Source organism: Sturnus vulgaris, chromosome 17 (assembly GCF_052056855.1).
Source record: "Sturnus vulgaris isolate bStuVul1 chromosome 17, bStuVul1.hap1, whole genome shotgun sequence".
Taxonomy (NCBI): domain Eukaryota; kingdom Metazoa; phylum Chordata; class Aves; order Passeriformes; family Sturnidae; genus Sturnus; species Sturnus vulgaris.
The window spans coordinates 14,408,010-14,426,005 of NC_142259.1; the positions used below are offsets into that span (position 1 = coordinate 14,408,010).

The 17,996-nt window shown below is 48.2% G+C and overlaps 1 protein-coding gene across 1 annotated transcript in view; it reads left to right on the plus strand.

The window, feature by feature from the left end:
- Positions 1–16,766, plus strand: part of TOX2 (TOX high mobility group box family member 2) — a 147,580-nt gene extending 130,814 nt beyond the window's left edge. Inside the window, exons 6-9 of the mRNA XM_014876082.2 lie at positions 5,933–6,013; positions 7,167–7,574; positions 8,761–8,891; positions 15,528–16,766. Coding sequence (XP_014731568.1) covers positions 5,933–6,013; positions 7,167–7,574; positions 8,761–8,891; positions 15,528–15,564 — 657 coding nt within the window. The 3' untranslated portion in view covers positions 15,565–16,766. The remainder of the gene's footprint in view (positions 1–5,932; positions 6,014–7,166; positions 7,575–8,760; positions 8,892–15,527) is intronic.
- Positions 16,767–17,996: the final 1,230 nt, after the last annotated feature.

Sequence of the window (17,996 nt, forward strand, 5' to 3'; positions counted from 1 at the left end):
TCCTGGTCTGTGCCACCCGCAGCCCCTTCTGTCTCCACAGGGCCACCAGGGGCCACATCTGCTCCAGCCCTGGTGCCTGTCCTCCTTCTGGGGATTGATTTCCTGGGGGTGATAAGCCTGGAGAAGGATTCACTCTCCTCTGCCCATTTCTGTTCTTCCCCCTGCGAGCACCTCCCTGTTCCCTGCAGTATTTTGGTGAAGAGGAGGTTGGATTGGAGCCAAGCAATGATGGAGACCACAGAGATCAATGCCAAGGTGGCAGTTGCAGAAGTCTCTGGAACCAGTTTCTTTTTGTCAGCAAATCCAGCTGGGCACAACAGCTGGGCTGGTGTTTCCACCACAGACCTCTCAACATGGAGCTCCTGAGCAATCTGCTGGGTAAACCCTTGGCTAACACAGGACTTCCCATCTGAAATGAGCAAAAATTGGGCAAAACCAACATTTTCAGTTGGGTTTCTGAGTCTGGGGACACAAAGGTCCCCAGAGATGAGTTCTTGCTCATGCTTCACCAGGACCAGTTCAGTAATGCTGAGTGACTCCTTGGCCAAATACAAACGGGGTCTTCCCATACAAATGCACAGCATGGAGAGCAACACAGCCCCAGGGATAAAGTCACACTCCAGGGTTAATTATCCAGCAGAATTGCCTGCTCAGCAAAAGGCAATAGATCACCCATTTAATCAGATCCATCTGCTCATTGAACTTGATCCATCAGCTGCTGACAGGACACTGCAGGTGTCTGTGGTGGGACACAGGCACCGTGGGCCAGCTGCAAAGTTGTTTTATGGAAGAGCCACCAGAGGGGAGAGATCCCACTGGAACAGCCGTGCTGCAAACTGCCCAATTCCAGCTTGGTGCCAGGCTGTCAGTGCCAGGGCCACAAGAGATGCCTTCCCTCCTGCAGCCTGGCACTGAGGGGCTGGAAGGAGCTTTCAGCATCTCCTGGGCATCGAGGAAAGCCGTGCACCAGAGAGGAATCAAAGCACCAGTCCCAACCAAGGCTTCAAGAAAGGTCTGGTGGAGGGCAGGGTAATGATGGGGAGAATATGAAAGGTCAAATCTGCTATTGACTGCAGCTCTGTGAGTGGCACTTCTCTACTTGGAGAGCAAGATCGTGGGTTTGGGAGGGGAATGGTGTGTGGTTTTCGTTGGAGGTTAAGGTTTGGATTTGTCACCCTCTTGTTCCCTTTGGAATCTTCAGTGGATTGTCCTCACATGGAGGAGGGAATGACTTCCAGCCCATGAAGTCGAGGCAGTGGAGAGCAGGAATCTCTCAGGATCCCTTAACCAATGGCAATTATTCCTGCTTCATTACAAGCTCTTCCATTCTTTCTCCGAAGGAATTGCTTCACAGCACTGTCTCCAGGTGGATGAAGCAGGAACTTTCCTGAAACCACACAGTTCCCACAGCCAGGATCTTCCCTCTAGGTGTCCTTAGTGATGTTGACCTCAAGACTTACAATCCAGCTGAGTTTTACTCTGAAAGTGTAGCTTGGCTTAGTTGGTTTTAATGGTGGGAGGGATTGAATAAGTCAGGAAGGGGGTACAGAGGGGGGTGAAAGGAGGAAAGGAGGAGCTGGGAAGGAACAAGGATAATGTGTCCATGTTTCCTATTTGCCTTTGCAGTGGCTGTGGTAAGGATGTGTGGGGAGAAGGGTGAATGTGGCAGGGAGGATGTGCTTTGTGTCATCTTTGTGCATAAACCATGAGTTATGGTGATCTCAAGACATGTCATGCAGGAAAGTGTATAATAGTTACAAGAAAAATCCTGCAGATTTACAAGCAGAATAAAACCCAAATTTACACATTTGGGAGAAGAAAAAAAAAAAAAAACAGTCATGGAATCATAGAAAAGAGGGCAAGGAGGGACTTAAGAGGTCAACCAGACCTTACTGATGGCTGAAGTCAGGATCATCTCTGCTTAATCCATTCCTGATGGATGTGTTCCTAATCTGTTCTTAAACCCTCAGTGGTGGAGATTACACATCTCCTCAGGCAATGTCTTAATTATCCTTCCTGCTCCCAAGGCTTCCCAGTGCTTACCAAACATTGCCCTTGGTGCAATTTAAGCCTATTTTGCCTCTTTTCATCACTCCATGCCTCCTTTACTACATTGTGGTGGCTCCTCTTGGTCTTCCCTCCCAGCTTTCCTCCTGGAGACCTTTCCTGAACTTCCCATCTATCCCCTCCTGATGTTCCACCTCTTTTTGGAAGCAAAACACCCCAAACTCCACCTGGGATTGCAGCAGAGACCTTTCCACTTGGGGTCAATGCACCCCTTGATTTTCTGGGGGAGAGTTTGAGCTCTTGCCCTCGTTGCCCAGGATGGGAAGCAGCATTCCTGCAGGAGCAGGAGGGCTGGGATGCAGAGGTTCCAGAGAGCAGCTCTGGCTGTCACTCAGTGCCTGTGTGACACGGAGCCGCTCGTGGGCGTCAGCGGGGTTTGCAGTAATTGTCTTCTCTAATTAACTTGTTATCAAACAAGAACATTTCATTACGGTACAATTAGTGGCTGCTTTGCTGAGACACAGAGGTGTCAGGATTACGATCCCAACATATGCTCCTTACAGCTCGGATTTTTTTTGTTTTCATAATCACTAACCATTTTTGCTCCCTCCCCCTCCCCCCCCAACCCACCCACTCACTTAATGACTAATGAATCCTCCTGCTAATGAGTAAGGAAAATAAATCAGTGGGCCTGGCAGGTTAGGAAGAAAAACATGCAAAATGTTTTGAGGATCCTTAAATCTGATAAATTACTTCAAAATTAAAATCCCTGGGAGGAAATGGGATTTAATTAGAAAGTAACATGGTTTTGTCAATGTTTAAATTAAAATTTTAAAGGTTATAAATGCTGCACTAGAGCTGCCTTTACACAGAGGATTTGTGAGGAGCTTTGTTCAGATCCCACATCAGCGTGGTGATTCCCAGGGGACAGCAGCTCAGTGTCCTTGATGAAGAAGTCCTGTGTGGGTGCAGGGCAGGACTGCAAAATTCCCAACAGGACACCCTTAGGGATGGCTCTTCACAATCAGGGAGGTGGCACAGGGTGCCCAGAGCAGCTGGGGCTGCCCCTGCAGAGAAAACACATTTTAAACTCATCTGATTAATACCTAATAGCCCCTTCCAGTGCCCAAAGGGGCTCCAGGAGAGCTGGAGAGGGAGTGGGGACAAGGCATGGAGGGACAGGACACAGGGAATCCCAGAGGGCAGGGATGGGTGGGATGTTGGGGAGAAATTCTTCTGTGAAGATGCTGGCACAGGGTGTCCCTGGATCCCTGGCAGTGTCCCAGGCCAGGCTGGACACTTGGAGCACCTGGGACAGTGGGAGGTGTCCCTGCCCATGGCAGGGGCTGGATCAGAATGGTCCCTTCAACCCAAACCATTCTGGCATTCTATGATTTAAAAACCCAAACCACTCAGGGATTCTATGATTAAAACCCAGAATAATCCACCAGGAATCTTCCAGAATTTCCAGTTGACCAGAGAACCATCAGGGAGCTCAGTCCCCAGGCTCACCCCATCACCCTTTTTGGCAGCCCTGCTGGTGTCAGGCTGGCCAGGGCTGCTCCAGGCAGCCCAGAGGAGCAATCCCCCCTCCTTTCAGCAGCCTTGGCTGCCCCTTCCCAGCCTTGCTGCACCACAACTCCCCAGCAGCACATCCCAGAGCCAGGGAGAGCCACGTGCTCTAAAAGAGACAAGAACAGGTGAAGAGTGGCATAAAGGAGAAAAAAAAAAAAAAAAAAAAGCAAAAAAAAATCAGGAAAAGCAAGTGATGGGGGGGTGAAGATTTTATTCGTTATTTATTTATTTGCATTGAGGTTTAGGAAGTCTCATTTACCTGTCCAGAAATTGCAGGTTTTTCTCCAGGCAAATCATGCTAATAATTAAATTTGTCTCTGCGTAGCTCTGAATACTTTGTTTTCCCACCATCCCCAGAAAAAAAAAATGTAAAACCACTCTTGTATTTTGCTGTTATAAAGGAAAAATAATTAAATATGTTCTCCAAAGATCAGCATCCAGCTGGCCTGAGATCCAGAAATTCCCATTTCATTGCTGTCAGGGCACCAGGTACCACATTTAAGAGCATCCACAAGCTCTGCTGCTGAACACAATAAATTCTGTGCTGTGATGGCCAAAACCCTGCTCCAGTGGGAGGTGTCCCTGCCCATGGCAGGGGGATGGAACTGGATGAGCTTTAAGGTCCCTTCCAACCCAAACCACTCTTTGATTCTGTAATAAAAGATGTGGAGATTGTAGAGAAAGGTAATAGCTTTTATTAAGGGAATTGATACAGTTTGAAGAAATAGTTACTTTTCACAGGCAAACTCTTCTTCAGGCTGACATTTTGAAAAGTAATTTTGTTCTGAATGGAGCAAATATAATATTTCCTGAATACCATAAAGCCAAAGACAAACGTAGGGAAATGCTCCATTTCAGAAAATTGCCATCTGAGACCTTCAGTGTGTCGAGTCAAAACGTTTCATTACAGGACTCACTGTGATTTAGCAATGAAAATAAGGCTTTCAATCCGTTTTTAATCGAATTTATCTGTACTGGTTTTAAACTCACATTCAGTTCAACTGCTGGAAGTTTGCTCTCCCTTCAGAGGTCGGTGTTGGGAGGGAGTCTGCCATGGAAATTTGCAGGGGGAATGAGCTAAATCACAGAATGGTGGAATTGTTTTAGCTGGAAAAGATCTTCAGCAGCATCCTGTCCAAGTGCCAGCCCAGCACTGCCATGGCCACCACGTCCCCACATCCACAGGTCCCTTAAACTCCTGCAGGGATGGTCACTCCACCACTTCCCTGGGCAACCTGTTCCAGGGTTGGGCAACCCTTTCCATGAAGAGATTTTTTCTCAGTATCCAACCTAAATCATCCTCAGCAGAGAATCTGCCCATGAGGCTTCAGCATTTCACTTGCTGAAAGCTGTTGTCAGTTTTAAAGCTGAATTAAATAAATGCAAATCCGTTCTAATTGAAATCAACTTTGAATGCATCGCTTGAGGAAGGCTTTGGGTTTCCAGTGGAGAAGAGAATTTCTGGGAGTTTCTGCCTTTATCGTGAAATTTTTATTACATTTTAAAATAATTCTCTCCTTTCCTCAGTTTAATGTGTGTAACCCTACAGGGACTCACTGCTGGGCACAAGCTGGATCACACCATTATTACTGAAGGTCTTCTCCTCCATGTGGAGCACCAGGATCCAGGCAGGAAGGGACCAGCACTGACATGATCCAGAGCCATCTCTCATTATGGGGAAAGATGGAAAAACAGACCATCATTCACTCTTCCAAAATTTTTTATTTTTTTTTTTTAGGGAAGCAAACTCTCCTGGTACTTGCGGCTTCCATGCAAGCTCCAGCTCACCAAGTCATAAGATGAGGCAAAAATCTCAGCTTTTATAAGATCAGACAGCAATTCCCAGCTGTCCAGACTCTGGTGAAGAGCTGGAGTTTTGAGCTGTAAAGGATTAATATTGGGAAATCCAATAGTTTAGGAATTCTGGCTGTCTCACATATTTTAAGCTGGTCATCATCACAGAATCATAGAATGGATTGAGTTGGAAGGGACTTTAAAGATTTGAGGGTTTGGGCTTTTGTCTTGCTCTTCCAAGAGCCTGGATCACTCTTTACTCTGCTTCCTGTTGGGAAGGGATTTCACTGAGTTCACCTTATAGAATCAGACTGTCTCTTATAAATACCTGTCTAAACCCACAGAGCACTCTGACCAGAGATGCCTCCAAAAATCCCAGCATGGTCCAGTCCAAGGGCTTCATTTTCTTGGTTTGACATGAACTCCTCTGCAGGCAGGATTGAGTTTTTCCTGCACACGAGCCCCACTGAAGGGAATTCCCACGGAGCAGGTGGGGAGCAGCCAAGCCCAGCCCTGTTCCCTCTAACAATGATTCTCCATCCCTTGGTCCTTTCAGGCATACAAGAGGAAAACAGAAGCTGCCAAGAAGGAGTACCTGAAAGCCCTGGCTGCCTACCGGGCCAGCCTCGTCTCCAAGGTACAGCCACGCTCAGGGGTGGGGTAAAACTCACAGGAACCTCTAGGGAGGAGCAGATTGATCAGAAATGCTGTGTAATTGTGATGTCAGGACTGATAGCAGCGTTAGCACCTTCCCAAGGGGCTGAGAGGGGGGCTCTGCAGCACGGTTAGGGCAGGGCTGGGTGTCATCCACCCTTAGCACCCTGCACTCACACCCCACTCTGGCTCAGCAGCAGGGGAGCTTCCATCAGGTCTTGAACGTGCCTCTCAGCAGTGTGGGGCAGGACTCATGGAGGGCATGGAAGTCATGGAGGCTTGTGCTCTATGGCTTTGGTTTTTTCCCAATTTCTCCAATTGCTCTCCTGCAAAACTTTGTTTTGAGCAAAGCAGCACAGTGTGGTCCTGGCTGCTGGTCAGAAAGGATCAGGATTATCATTACAGGGCCCATCACAGGACAAAACCCTCATTGTCCAACCAAGGAAATTTCCCCTTGTCCTTCTCTCCTTCCTGCCAAAATGATGCCATGATTGTCCCGTGCCTTAGAGACCCACCAGGGCAGCAGGAATGCACAGGATGGGGAAAGCAGAGGGTTCACAGACCCCTTTGTGCTGTGCTGGAAGCAGCAGCTGTTTGTCACCCCCTCAGAGCAGTGAGCTTTTTGCACTGCTCCATTCCCTCCAGGCTCTGCCAAAGGCATGGCTGAGTTCCAGGCTTTCAGTTTTCCAGATCTGGGTGCTGCACCCACCCTGTGGCCACCCAGCTGCTCAGGGCTGCGAGTTCACGTGCTGGCAGGTGGGAGAGGAGCAGGATCCATGGGGAGCTCATCTGCAGGGATGGATATCAGGATGGATCTCAGGATGAATATCTCAGGATGGATATCTCAGGATAGATATCTTGTGATGGATATCTCAGGATGGATATCTCAGGATGGATATCTCAGGGTGGATATCTCAGGGTGGATATCTCGGGATGGATATCAGGATGGATATCAGGGTGGATATCAGGGTGGATATCAGGGTGGATATCTCGGGATGGATATCAGGATGGATATCTCAGGATGGATATCTCAGGATGGATATCTCATGATAGATATCTCGGGATGGATATCTCAGGATTCATATCAATATTTCCTCTTTTCCTTCCTCACCACCTTCCACTCTGTTTCCCCACAGAGCTCTGCCGACCAGGGGGAGACGAAAAGCACCCAGAGCAACGCCCCTTCCAAGATGATCCCCCCCAAGCAGCCCATGTACCCCATGCCCCCGCAGCCTTCCTCGCCCTACCCCGGCCTGGGCTCCTTCCTGTCCCCGTCGGACCTGCAGAGTTACCGTGGCCACCCCCACGCGGGGCTGTCCCGGACCCTGCCCTCCAAGCCCCTGCTGCCCAGTATCAGTGCCTCCCCCCCTCCCTCCTTCCAGATCAGCCCCCCTCTCCACCAGCAGCTGTCCTTGCACCACCCTCAGAGCTCTCTGCTCAGCCAGCCCCTCAGCATGCAGCAGGTCCCCCAGCAGCCCCTCCTGTCCCCCCCCATGGCACTACAGGTACAGCCCCCCATCAACGCCTCGCCCCCCGGACAGCAGGTGGGTGTCAGCGGCTCCTGGCATGGCCACAAGGGAGTCTTCCCAAAGAGGGAATGGAGCCCCAGGAGGGGCTGGGGGAGATGGGAAGGGGCTCAGGCTGGAGAAAAGGAGGCTCAGGGGGGACCTTGTGGCTCTGCACAACTCCCTGACAGGAGGGGACAGCCTGACAGGGGGAGTTGGCTCTGGGAACAGGAACAGCACAAGAAGAAATGGCTCAGGTTGTGCCAGAGAATGTTTAGGTTGAAAACTAAAGAAAGTGTATTTGTTGAAAGGGTGATCAGGCAGTGGAACAGCTGTGCAGAGAAGTGGTGGAGTCATCATTCGTGGAAACACTCAGAAAATGTGCAGATGTGGCACTTGGGGACAGGGTTTGGTGGTGAGCTTGGCAGTGCTGGGTTAATGGCTGCACTCGATGATCTTCAAGGTCTTCTCCAACCTAAATGATCCTGACTTCTCCAGCACAGGGATTGGGCTTCAGCTCTGCACAGGGAGAGTGGCTTCTGTAATTCATTGCATTATAGGGGATCCTCACAGTCACTCATGGGGGAAGGAGCTGTTCCTCAGGGCAGCATCTTGTGAAACTTCATTCCACATAGTTTGTGAATAAAATACAAAAGTTTTAAAAATACCCTCCCATTGCCCTAATTTGGATATTTTGGGAAAAATCATGTCCTTTGCCAGGTAACTATCATGATTCTGGTTTATATACATTGCCTGATGGATATTAGGCACCCCAAAAAAATGGGGAAAACTCTCATCTTTGAAAAGATCATCATGCTCATCTTTCAGCTAAAGCAGTGTCCTTGCTGAATTGCCATCGAATCCCCACAAGGGCAGCTTGTGGGGACAGTGGTGCTGATGTGTCTGTCCCTTGTTCCTGAACGCTGGGGTGGGAAACTCAGGACTGCCAAAAACCCAAAGGCTTTTGTGGCTGTGTGCCCTCCACTGCCATTCCCACCCTGAGGAGGGAGGTCCTGGCACAAAGAGCAGGGCACAGGGATGTCAGAGTCTGCTGCACTGACACATGGGCTGGGCTTGGAGCCCCCTCTGTCCCTGGGGCTCCTCCCCTGCTCTGGACTGACAGGTTTTGGGGACAATGCCTGTAAATGTGATTATGCACCGTTATTAAATCTGCAGTTCTGCTTTGTATGCTCCTCTAACTCTTCTTTTCCTCTGCACCCCACAGGACTTCTCCCATATTTCGTCTGAGTTTCAGAACAGTGTTGGACCCCGTTCACCTGGTGCATCAAACCCTCCAGGGAGCACTGAGTGGGACAACGACTACCCCAGCAGGGAGTGTGGGGTCAACCACTGCAGGCCAGTAGACAAAGTGGCTCATTGCTAGTGCACATCTGGGCTGTGACAGTGACCAACAGCTCAGTGTCTGCCCTAAAATCTGTGCCCAGTTGTGTCAGGGAAGCTCAAGGCTCCCTCATCTCTGCAGGCTCACTGAAGTGATGCTATGGAAGCAGGTAGCTTTAAAATCATGGATAAATTCTTCATTGGACACACAAAGGTCTCTTTTTAAAATTTATTTATTTCCATTCCATGGAAGGGTTAGACACATTTATTTCTGGAGCAGTTTCCCCAGCAGAGTTCCTGGAGGTTTGAAAGCAGCCATGTCCATAAGTCCAGGCCTCAATTTGGCCTTCCAGTACTTACAGAGTGTTATTAAAAATCTGGAGAACAATTAACTGCAAAGGCAGATAGTGATAGGACAAGGGGAAATGGCTTTAAACTGAAAGAGAAGAAATTTAGATTATATGTGAAGAAGAAATTCTTCCCTGTGAGGGTGGGCAGGGCTGGCACAGGGTGCCCAGAGCAGCTGTGGCTGCTCCTGGATCCCTGGAAGTGTCCAAGGCCAGGTTGGGCATTGGAGCTTGGAGCAACCTGGGAGAGTGGAAGGAGGGGAAGGAATCCATCCCCATGGCAGGGGGTGGATTGAGATGGGCTTTAAGTTCCCTTCCAACCCAGATGATTCTGTGATAAGCAATTGCTCTGATCACTGAGGCCACAACCTCCCATACTTGTCTTTACCAGCAGGACCCTTACTATTCCTGGAGTTAGTGTACAAATCCTCAATCCTCCCAAGAGCCACACAATGCTCCATCCCCCTGCACCGTGCAGGAAAGCCCCACTGACATCTGCACAGATCTTCTCCTGATGTCCTACAAGCTCTGGCATGAAGAGCAGGAAGGTCCCTTTAATGCTGCTTGAAATCCCCAATAAATGAAAACATCCAGGTAGCCAAAGCTGGGGAATGGGGAGTGTGTGGAAGCCATTTCCAACCTTGCCTAACCCACTGCTCTTGGCTCAGCTCTCACAGTTTGGAGACCCTGTTGTGCTCTGTAGAACATTCCCGGGGTTCTCTGTGGCAGCAGCTTGGGAAGGAGGCTGGATATGATCAGAGTATGGATTTCCTTCAAGTGCTGGAACACGGTGCTTTCACCAGAAATAATAACCAGGCTTTTGAGAGCACGGCTCCAGTCTGTGCCAGCAGAGCACTCACAGCTGCTGGGCTGGGCACAGGCTGTACAGACATTTGTTTCTCCCAGGGAAATAAAGAACTGCCTGATCCATTAGAATATTTCTGCTGTCTGCCTGCCCGAGGGGGCTCAGGGCCATGGATGGGTCTGACCTTTGTGTGCTCCTTCCTGAAGTCTCTGCAGACAGCCTGAAAGAAGGAACATGATCAGGACATGATTGCAAAAGTTGCTTCACATGTTGTGGGCAAAATGCTACAGGTGCTTGGGGGGTTGTGGCACATGGATCCCAATTTCCAGAGGTGCTGGGCACGTCCCAGGAATGAGCTCCCCTAGAAATAAGCATCACTTCTTATGGGATCAGCTGGGAAAAGATTTGATTCCCTCTGCAAATCCCACTGCCTGGGTCCCATGCACAAAGCCCAGGGCACTCCAGAAGCAGGTGAAATGTTCCCATAGCTGTGGGGACTGAATTCTCTGTTGCTAAAACAAGCTCTGTGACATCTGGCTGCAGTGCCACACTGGAAGCAGAGGGCCATGCAATTCATGATCAAAGCTCATGCATTTCATGCCCTTGTCATAGCAGAGATATCAAATTTCATGGGTTTATCACAGCTTCCTGCAGAAAACAAGTCATTCTAAAACCAGACAGATTATGCAGAGACTTCCAGATAATTATTAGAGTAGATTATAGCAAGGAACTCAGATGGATAGAGATCAGTCTGCAGAAAGTGCTTAGTGCACTGAAAAATATCAGTGTCTGCTGAGGAAGGAGCCATCTCCTGTGAATAAAGGCTCAGGAGCTGCTGGCAGCCCAAAGCTGGATTGTTCTCATTTATTGTCAAGCCTGCTGTGCCAGCAGTGCCCTCACCTCCTGCTTCTGCTGCCCTGGGATTTGCAGCCTCAGTGTCCCCTCTGCATCACCTGGAGCATTCCCAGACATCTGCAGGGCTGCAGCTCCCAGTGTCTTAAGGTTGCTCACAAGCCAAGAAAAGAGATGATCTGGATCTCCTCATCCAGGGCAAGGAGTGATGGGTCAAGGGGAATGGCTTCCCACTGCCAGAGGCAGGGTTAGGTGGGATTTTGGGCAGGAATTGTTCCCTGTGAGGGTGGGCAGGGCTGGCACAGGGTGCCCAGAGCAGCCCCTGGATCCCTGGCAGTGCCCAAGGCCAGGCTGGACACTGGGGCTGGGAGCAGTTTGGGATAGTGGGAGGTGCCCAAGGCAATGAGATGAACTTTAAGGCCCCTTCCCATCCAATCCACTCTAGGATTCCATGATTTTCCTGACTCTTCTCCTTTCTCCAGTGCACTTTGTACCAATTTCCAAGTGACATTCAAAGTTGTCACTGGGCTCCTCCACAGCACATTTTCATGACTGGGTGGGTCCAACCCTCAACAGGTCTTGGGCACAGCAGTGATGAAGGGATGTCTCCATGGGTTTGGTTCATGGATATATTTGAGAAGGCTCTAGATGATGTAATAGCCCATTTCAACCTCAGAAGTGCATTCAGCTTATTTGCAATTCAGGAGAACTGTGAGGAGCAAAATCTGGCTGGAAAGAGAAGGGATTATTCCTTGATGGGATGTGAGTCAGCTGTAGAGTCCCAGATTCCTGAAGAGAGGATCATCCCAACCTCCCAGCACACAGACAGCCCTGTTGGGTTATGAATTTTATTTCATGTCTAACCTTGATATTTCTTTAGCTTCCAACATCTGCTGGCACTGGGTTAGCTGGGGCAAAACCTCCCAAGCCTCGTTTTCTTTTGTGTTTGTCATCCAGATAACTTCTGAAAAACGGACAAGGTTTTCTTTCTGTGCTTCTCTATCTAATAAGGGAACTGTTGTAGGGATTTTTGTTTCCCAGCCTATCCTTGCTAGTTAAAATGCCACCAAATGACACTTCTTCCCTCATGCCCTGCAAATTCTGGAATCCTGTGAGCAGACACTCCTTAATTCATAACTCAGCCATGCTGGAGAGAGAGTTTTAAATGTTTCTTACCTCCTGCTCTCCCTGTTCTTAATGACTTTTTGCTTACTGACTTCCATCCAATTTTCCTGGTTCTTTCTGGGCTAAAGCCCAAGCTGTCCTAGATTGTGAGCAGAGACATGGGGAGCATTTCTCAGCTCCTGCTTGGTGTTTGACTGTCACTTCCCACAAGCGACTGCAGCACTGAACAATTTCAATGCTTTTTTTGCCACCACTTCACAAACTCCTTTCCTAGTCCCTTGTCTCCCTCACCTGACAGCCTGATTCTGGCGTTTGCTCTTTGCCAGGCACTGAATTCCTCTGTTTCACATTGACTCCCTGCAAGAGAGCTGCCTCACCTCCACCAGAGGTGCAGCTTGGTTTCCAGTCACATGCAAATCTTTCTTAATCCCTAGTTCAGTCTTAACTCCTTAAAGCACCTCCCTCGGTTTTTTCTGCCTTGTTTTCTGATTACAATCCTCTCCACACTTTCTTCAGGGGTTGTGTCCTTTCCATCCTAAAACATTCTATGATTCTTTGTCCCCTCACACTTAGGTATTTTTGGGTTAACACTGAGCTGCATTCATTCATTTTCAAGGATGGATTAGGTTCTTTTTGGCTGTCATCCTTTAGCAACTTTTCCCCCCTCTTCCCACTCTCGTTTAAGCTAAAAGTTGGGACCATTACACCTTGTCCAGGCACAAAAAACCACATACAGCCACTAGATCCAGACATTTCTAACCTCCTTGATTCCTTCCAACAATAAAGGGATCCTCTCCAAAGGGGGGAATTTTCCAAATCAGGAGCTAAATGAGCAAACACTATAAAAAGGCAAAGATAACCCATCACAACTGCACTTAGTTTGGATTCAATTATTTATGGTAATATTTTGTAATGAACTGGGAAATGTTCTGTAGCGTGTTGTGTAAAATTAATGAAGTTTTAAGACTGGAATACCTCGCTGCTGCTCAGTGGCATTAAATCTTTTCTGAGTGCAGGAAGGAAGACTCTGCATTTTAAATGCAGATTATAAAATGTGGAGATTAGCAGAGGGTTGGGCTCTTGACTCTGTCAGAAGACAACTCTATCAACAACAGCTTTGCTGTCTGCCTCTTCTCTATTATTCCACCCACAAACACACCCACACCAGAACCTCCCAAGACTTTGAACATTCTTCACCACCTTTTGAGGCCAAGATGTTTTATGGGGATGGAGATGTTTCCTTTGTGTGATAAACCCCAGTGAAAGTCCTGGATCTCAAAGCAAAACCTCCACAGATCATCAAGCAGGAGACTTCAGCCACTTCTCTCCCTACCATGTCCTGAAAAAAAAAAAAGAACATCTGGGCTCCTTCTTTGGGCTCTCCTTATGTAGTGTCAGAATGAGCACATTTGATCCAAAATTAACTCTCTAAACCTCCATGGCTCAGCCTCAGGTGTGGTGAAGATGTGGTGAAGCAGGGGATGGTGGCCCCAGGGCTGATCCCAGGCAGAGCATTCCAACATCCTTCGGGTGGGATCTTCAGGGGCACCCAGAGCTGGCCCTGCCCTGCAGCCTCACCAAACGCAGCAAGAAACTGAGGTTATAACCCACACAGCTTAAATTCAGGAAGAAATAAAATTGCACCCAACTCCTGCTCTTAGGGGGACCTTCTGGCTCTCTACAACTACAGCCTGAAATTTAGGGTTAGAATTGGGGTTACCCCCTAGGGTTAGGGTTAGGTCAGGGCTACCCCTGGAAAGGGGGAGTAGCCAGGTGGGGGTTGGACTCTTCTCCCAGGGAACAAGGGACAGGACAAGCTGAAACAGCCTCAAGGGGAGGTTTAGATTGGGTATTTGGAAACAAATTCTGCAGGGGAAAAGTGGCCAAGCATTGGGAGAGCTGCCCAGGGCAGTGATGGAGACACCATCCCTGCTGGGGGCTTTAAAAGCCATGTGGATGTGACACGTGGGGACATGGTTTGGCAGTGCTGGAGAATGGCTGGCCTTGATCTTAGAGGGTTTTTTCAACCTAAATGATCCTGCTGTGGAGCCTCTGTGTGCAGCCCTTCCTGTATTTTGTGCCCTTGATGCCTTTTTCACCCTGTAAATGAAGCAACACACACTTGGGAGATAATGTTAGTGTAGGAGGTGATATGAAAGCTGGTCTTTACTGGAGGGCAGTTATGGGGAAATGTCCACAAAAACCCACCCCCCATGGGGTGCAGGCAGTTTTATAGGTTCAGTAAATTAGCATAATTGACAAAAAGCACCAATTAGGAGTACAAGTGGTGATGCTCTTCCCAGCCTCGGGTCAATCTCCTTCCTCCTCTCCCCCTCTCACATGGGACTGGTATTTCATTGATGAAAATGTGGCTGAAGAGCTGTTTTGTCACCTCAGCTCCCAGGGAGAACCAAGATAGGGCAAGGGCTTTGAAATACATTTTGTCTCTCTGCCTAAGGAAAGGGCATGGAAAACTACTGGGAAAAGTAGGCACTAATACAATAGGTTACAAATATGTGCATAAAGAATACAGAGAACACATCGAGGCTGCCTAGAACAAAGGCTACACAGAGTTAAAAGAATAAAGTGGGTATTGATTAAAGGCCTTCAACAGATACACCTTGGGCAGTGCAGATGGACAATGGGGTTTTCAGACATATATAAGTTTGGTCTAATTGCATATTGAGGTTAATTGTCGAATTACAGCTTCAGGTAATGAAATCAGATAGCTCCACTTTGCTCCCCCCTCCCCAATTCACTTTTGTTTGTACCTTTTGGGGCTTGAGGCCAAGGTTGTCCTTGGTTCTCAGGCTGGCAAAGGATTGTTTTGTCTGACCAAACGGTGCAGAGAGCTCACTAAGGCTCTCTGAGGAGTTGTATACATTCTCTGTGGAGGGAGTATAACTGTGGGACACATATTGAGAAAGTAAGAAAATTACAGCCTGAAAAATATTCCAGGCTGGAGCTTCTCAGCTCTGTTCCCAGCCTGATAAGCTGGTCTAGCTCAAGGCTAGGGAGAATTTCTCCCAGGGTGATAATTTGGTCACAATAAAAAGGAATTAATAACAAAATCAAACCCCTGTTGTGGTGTGTGCCCAGGCCCTGGCCATGGGGTGTCTTCTCTCTGAACCAATCTCCTTTTCTCTGCTCTGGGAGTTGCAGTCCTGCTATAAAACCAAGTGTGTTTGTGAATAGACTTGGCTCTTTCTTCCTGCCATGACAGACCCCCATGGAGCTGTGCATCTTATTTCCCCTGCATTTAAAGGGTTAAACCCCTTCCCACGGCTCCGTGGAACTCTGTGGAGTTCAGAGTTACACACTAATGCAGTGCAGGAGCTGGAAAACAGAACAGCTAAAAACTTAAGGCATCAATATCAAAGAAAGAAAGGTGCAAACCCAAACGGCATCACTCTGAAAGCTGCGTGTGCCAGCTGTGCCAGCTGTGCCAGCTGTGCCAGCCGTGCCAGCTGCTGCCCAGCCCTTCCCCGCTGTCTCACACCGTGCCTCTGCTTTCTCTTACAGCATGCTGCCAAGGGACAAGGCACTCTACCTCACCTAAGGCTCAGCAGCCCTCTGGAGGAGGCTCAGGACACTTGAGAGGGTCAATCCTACAGCCCAGGGAGGCACGAGCAGCTGGGACAGCGGGACAGCTGCCACCACACCTCGCCACTGCCTTCGTTTCCAGGCTCTGAGAGCAGTTTTCTCCTTTTTTTTTTCTTTTTTTTTTTTTTTTTTAAGCTCTTAAAAAAAAAAAAAAAAAAAAAAAAAAAATGAGGTCTACTTTCCGTGGAAGACCCCCCCCCCCCGAAAAAAAAAAAATAAAAATAACAAAACCCCACCTTGTAAATCGCAATGAACAAAAAAAAAAAATAAATAAAGAGAGAAAATTCCAATAAAAACGATAAAATAAGCGCAAAACCAACAAAAAAAATAATGAAGTTGAACTAAGGACACCGTTTTTCTGCTTGCCATCAGCTTAGCTACAAACTCTTTTCCTAGTGAACTGCTTTTAGATGCAGCATAAACCCAGGTCTGGTGTCCTGCAGCATTAGGCCAGCTCAGTAGGAGGATGCACTCTTTTGACTTGCTAACAGCACTAAACTTTGTGCAAGAAAATGTGAAGTTTGTGTGAATATTGTACATGCAAAGGCCTCGGATGGTCTGGCGAAAAAAAAAAAAAAAATCGCAAAAATAAATAAAAATTATTGCTAGCTAGGTGGGGGAGAGAGAGCAGAAGGCAAACTACGAGAGGACAAATGTGAAAGAGATCATGAAAATATAATTTGTTGGATAGTTGTAAGTAGTTTACTAAGTGTTTTAGAGCTGTGCTAAAGACATCTTTAAGATTTTTTTGTGAAAGAAATTAGTAGTTTACTTTATAGTAAAAGCATTTTATATTAATTGTAGCACATTTTTTAGTTATACATAGAAGGGAGATGTGTATAAAAACCAACAGAAAAAGCCTGCCAAACTTGTTTCTATTATTTGTACAGCAAGAAATGGACAATTTATATCCATGTTGTATGGCATTATTATTTTTTTTCCGGCCATATGTCCATCTATTTAAAAAATTGCTGACAATGATTTTTGTCTATTTATGAAAAAAAATTAGAGAGCATAATTACAGTTTCTCATAAGGTGCATTTTTGGGGTTTTTTTTTATTTTTTATTTTGTTTGAGGGCGCTGCTTTGGCAGCACCTGGCACATTCGGTTCACAATGCTTATCTTACCTTTCTTTATAATAAAACATATGAAAAGTAGAGCTGAAGCAATCTCTCCTTATTCTGGGGGGACACCCTGGAAGTGGCCTCTGCCTTGTCCTCCTCAGCTTTCCAACCTTCTCTCCTCTCCCATCACATTCTCACCTGCCCCACCCTCTTCTGCGATATCAGAGTAATTAATGTCATAATAAATACGCAATGATTAAAATGAGGGGGGGGGGGGGGGGGGAATGGAAATGGAACATTACGAAAACCTTGCTTGAGTTACCATGTGAAGAGATGGGATTTCAGTCCTTTGTGTGTGTGTGGCAGGTGAGCGGCCCCGAGGCTCTGAGGAGGAGGATTCCAGCCCTGGGGAAGGTGTGGCTGGGGAGTTTTGGTGCCTGTGCTCTGTCCTGTCTGAAGGAAGGTGCCACCCACCGTGCCCACCCCCCTGCAGCCCCGGTCTGTCCCCTTTGGGTCGCCGTGACAGTGGATTTGGAGCCCTCTGAGAAGGTTTGTGGGGCAGCAGTGCAGGGAGCCACTGCAGGGTGGCCTTGCCAATTCAGAGGGAACCGTGCAGAGCAATAACCACATTTTTGACGACTTTCTGGCCACCTCCCTGCATTTCTGCAGGGCTGTCTCTGCCTCTCTCAGAGGGCTGGTGGCTGTTCCTGGGCACACAGAGGGTACAGTGACCCCTCTCCAGCCTTGGGCATGTGGAGCCATCTGGACAATGCAGGGCAGTTGGCTATTAGAGAGCCCAGAGCATTAATGAGAAATTGTGAGGCTTCCCAAACCACTTTAATCCCTACTAATCTCGAAATTTGCATGATGGCAGCTGTGCTTAAATGGTATTCCAGCTGTTGGCTAATTGTCATGGGCCTGGAATTGCTCCAGGGCAGTGAGTGGGAGCTGAGCCTCCCATCCACCATCACAGCTGGCTCACAGAGCCACTGAGTGGGTTGGGTTGGGAGGACCTTCAAGCCCATCTCAATCCACCCCTGCCATGGCAGGGACACCTTTTTCTACCCCAGGCTGCTCCAGCCCCAATGTCCAGCCTGGCCTTGGGCACTGCCAGGGATCCAGGGGCTGCTCTGGGCACCCTGTGCCAGCCCTGCCCACCCTCACAGGGAAAAAATCCTTCCCAATATCCCACCTACATTTCTTCTCTTTCAGTTTAAATCCATTCCCACTTGTCCTGTCACTGTCTGCCTTTGCAATTAGCTCTTCTCCATCTTTATCAGCCTCTTCGAGGGCTGGAAGGATGCATCCAGTTCAACAAAGGGG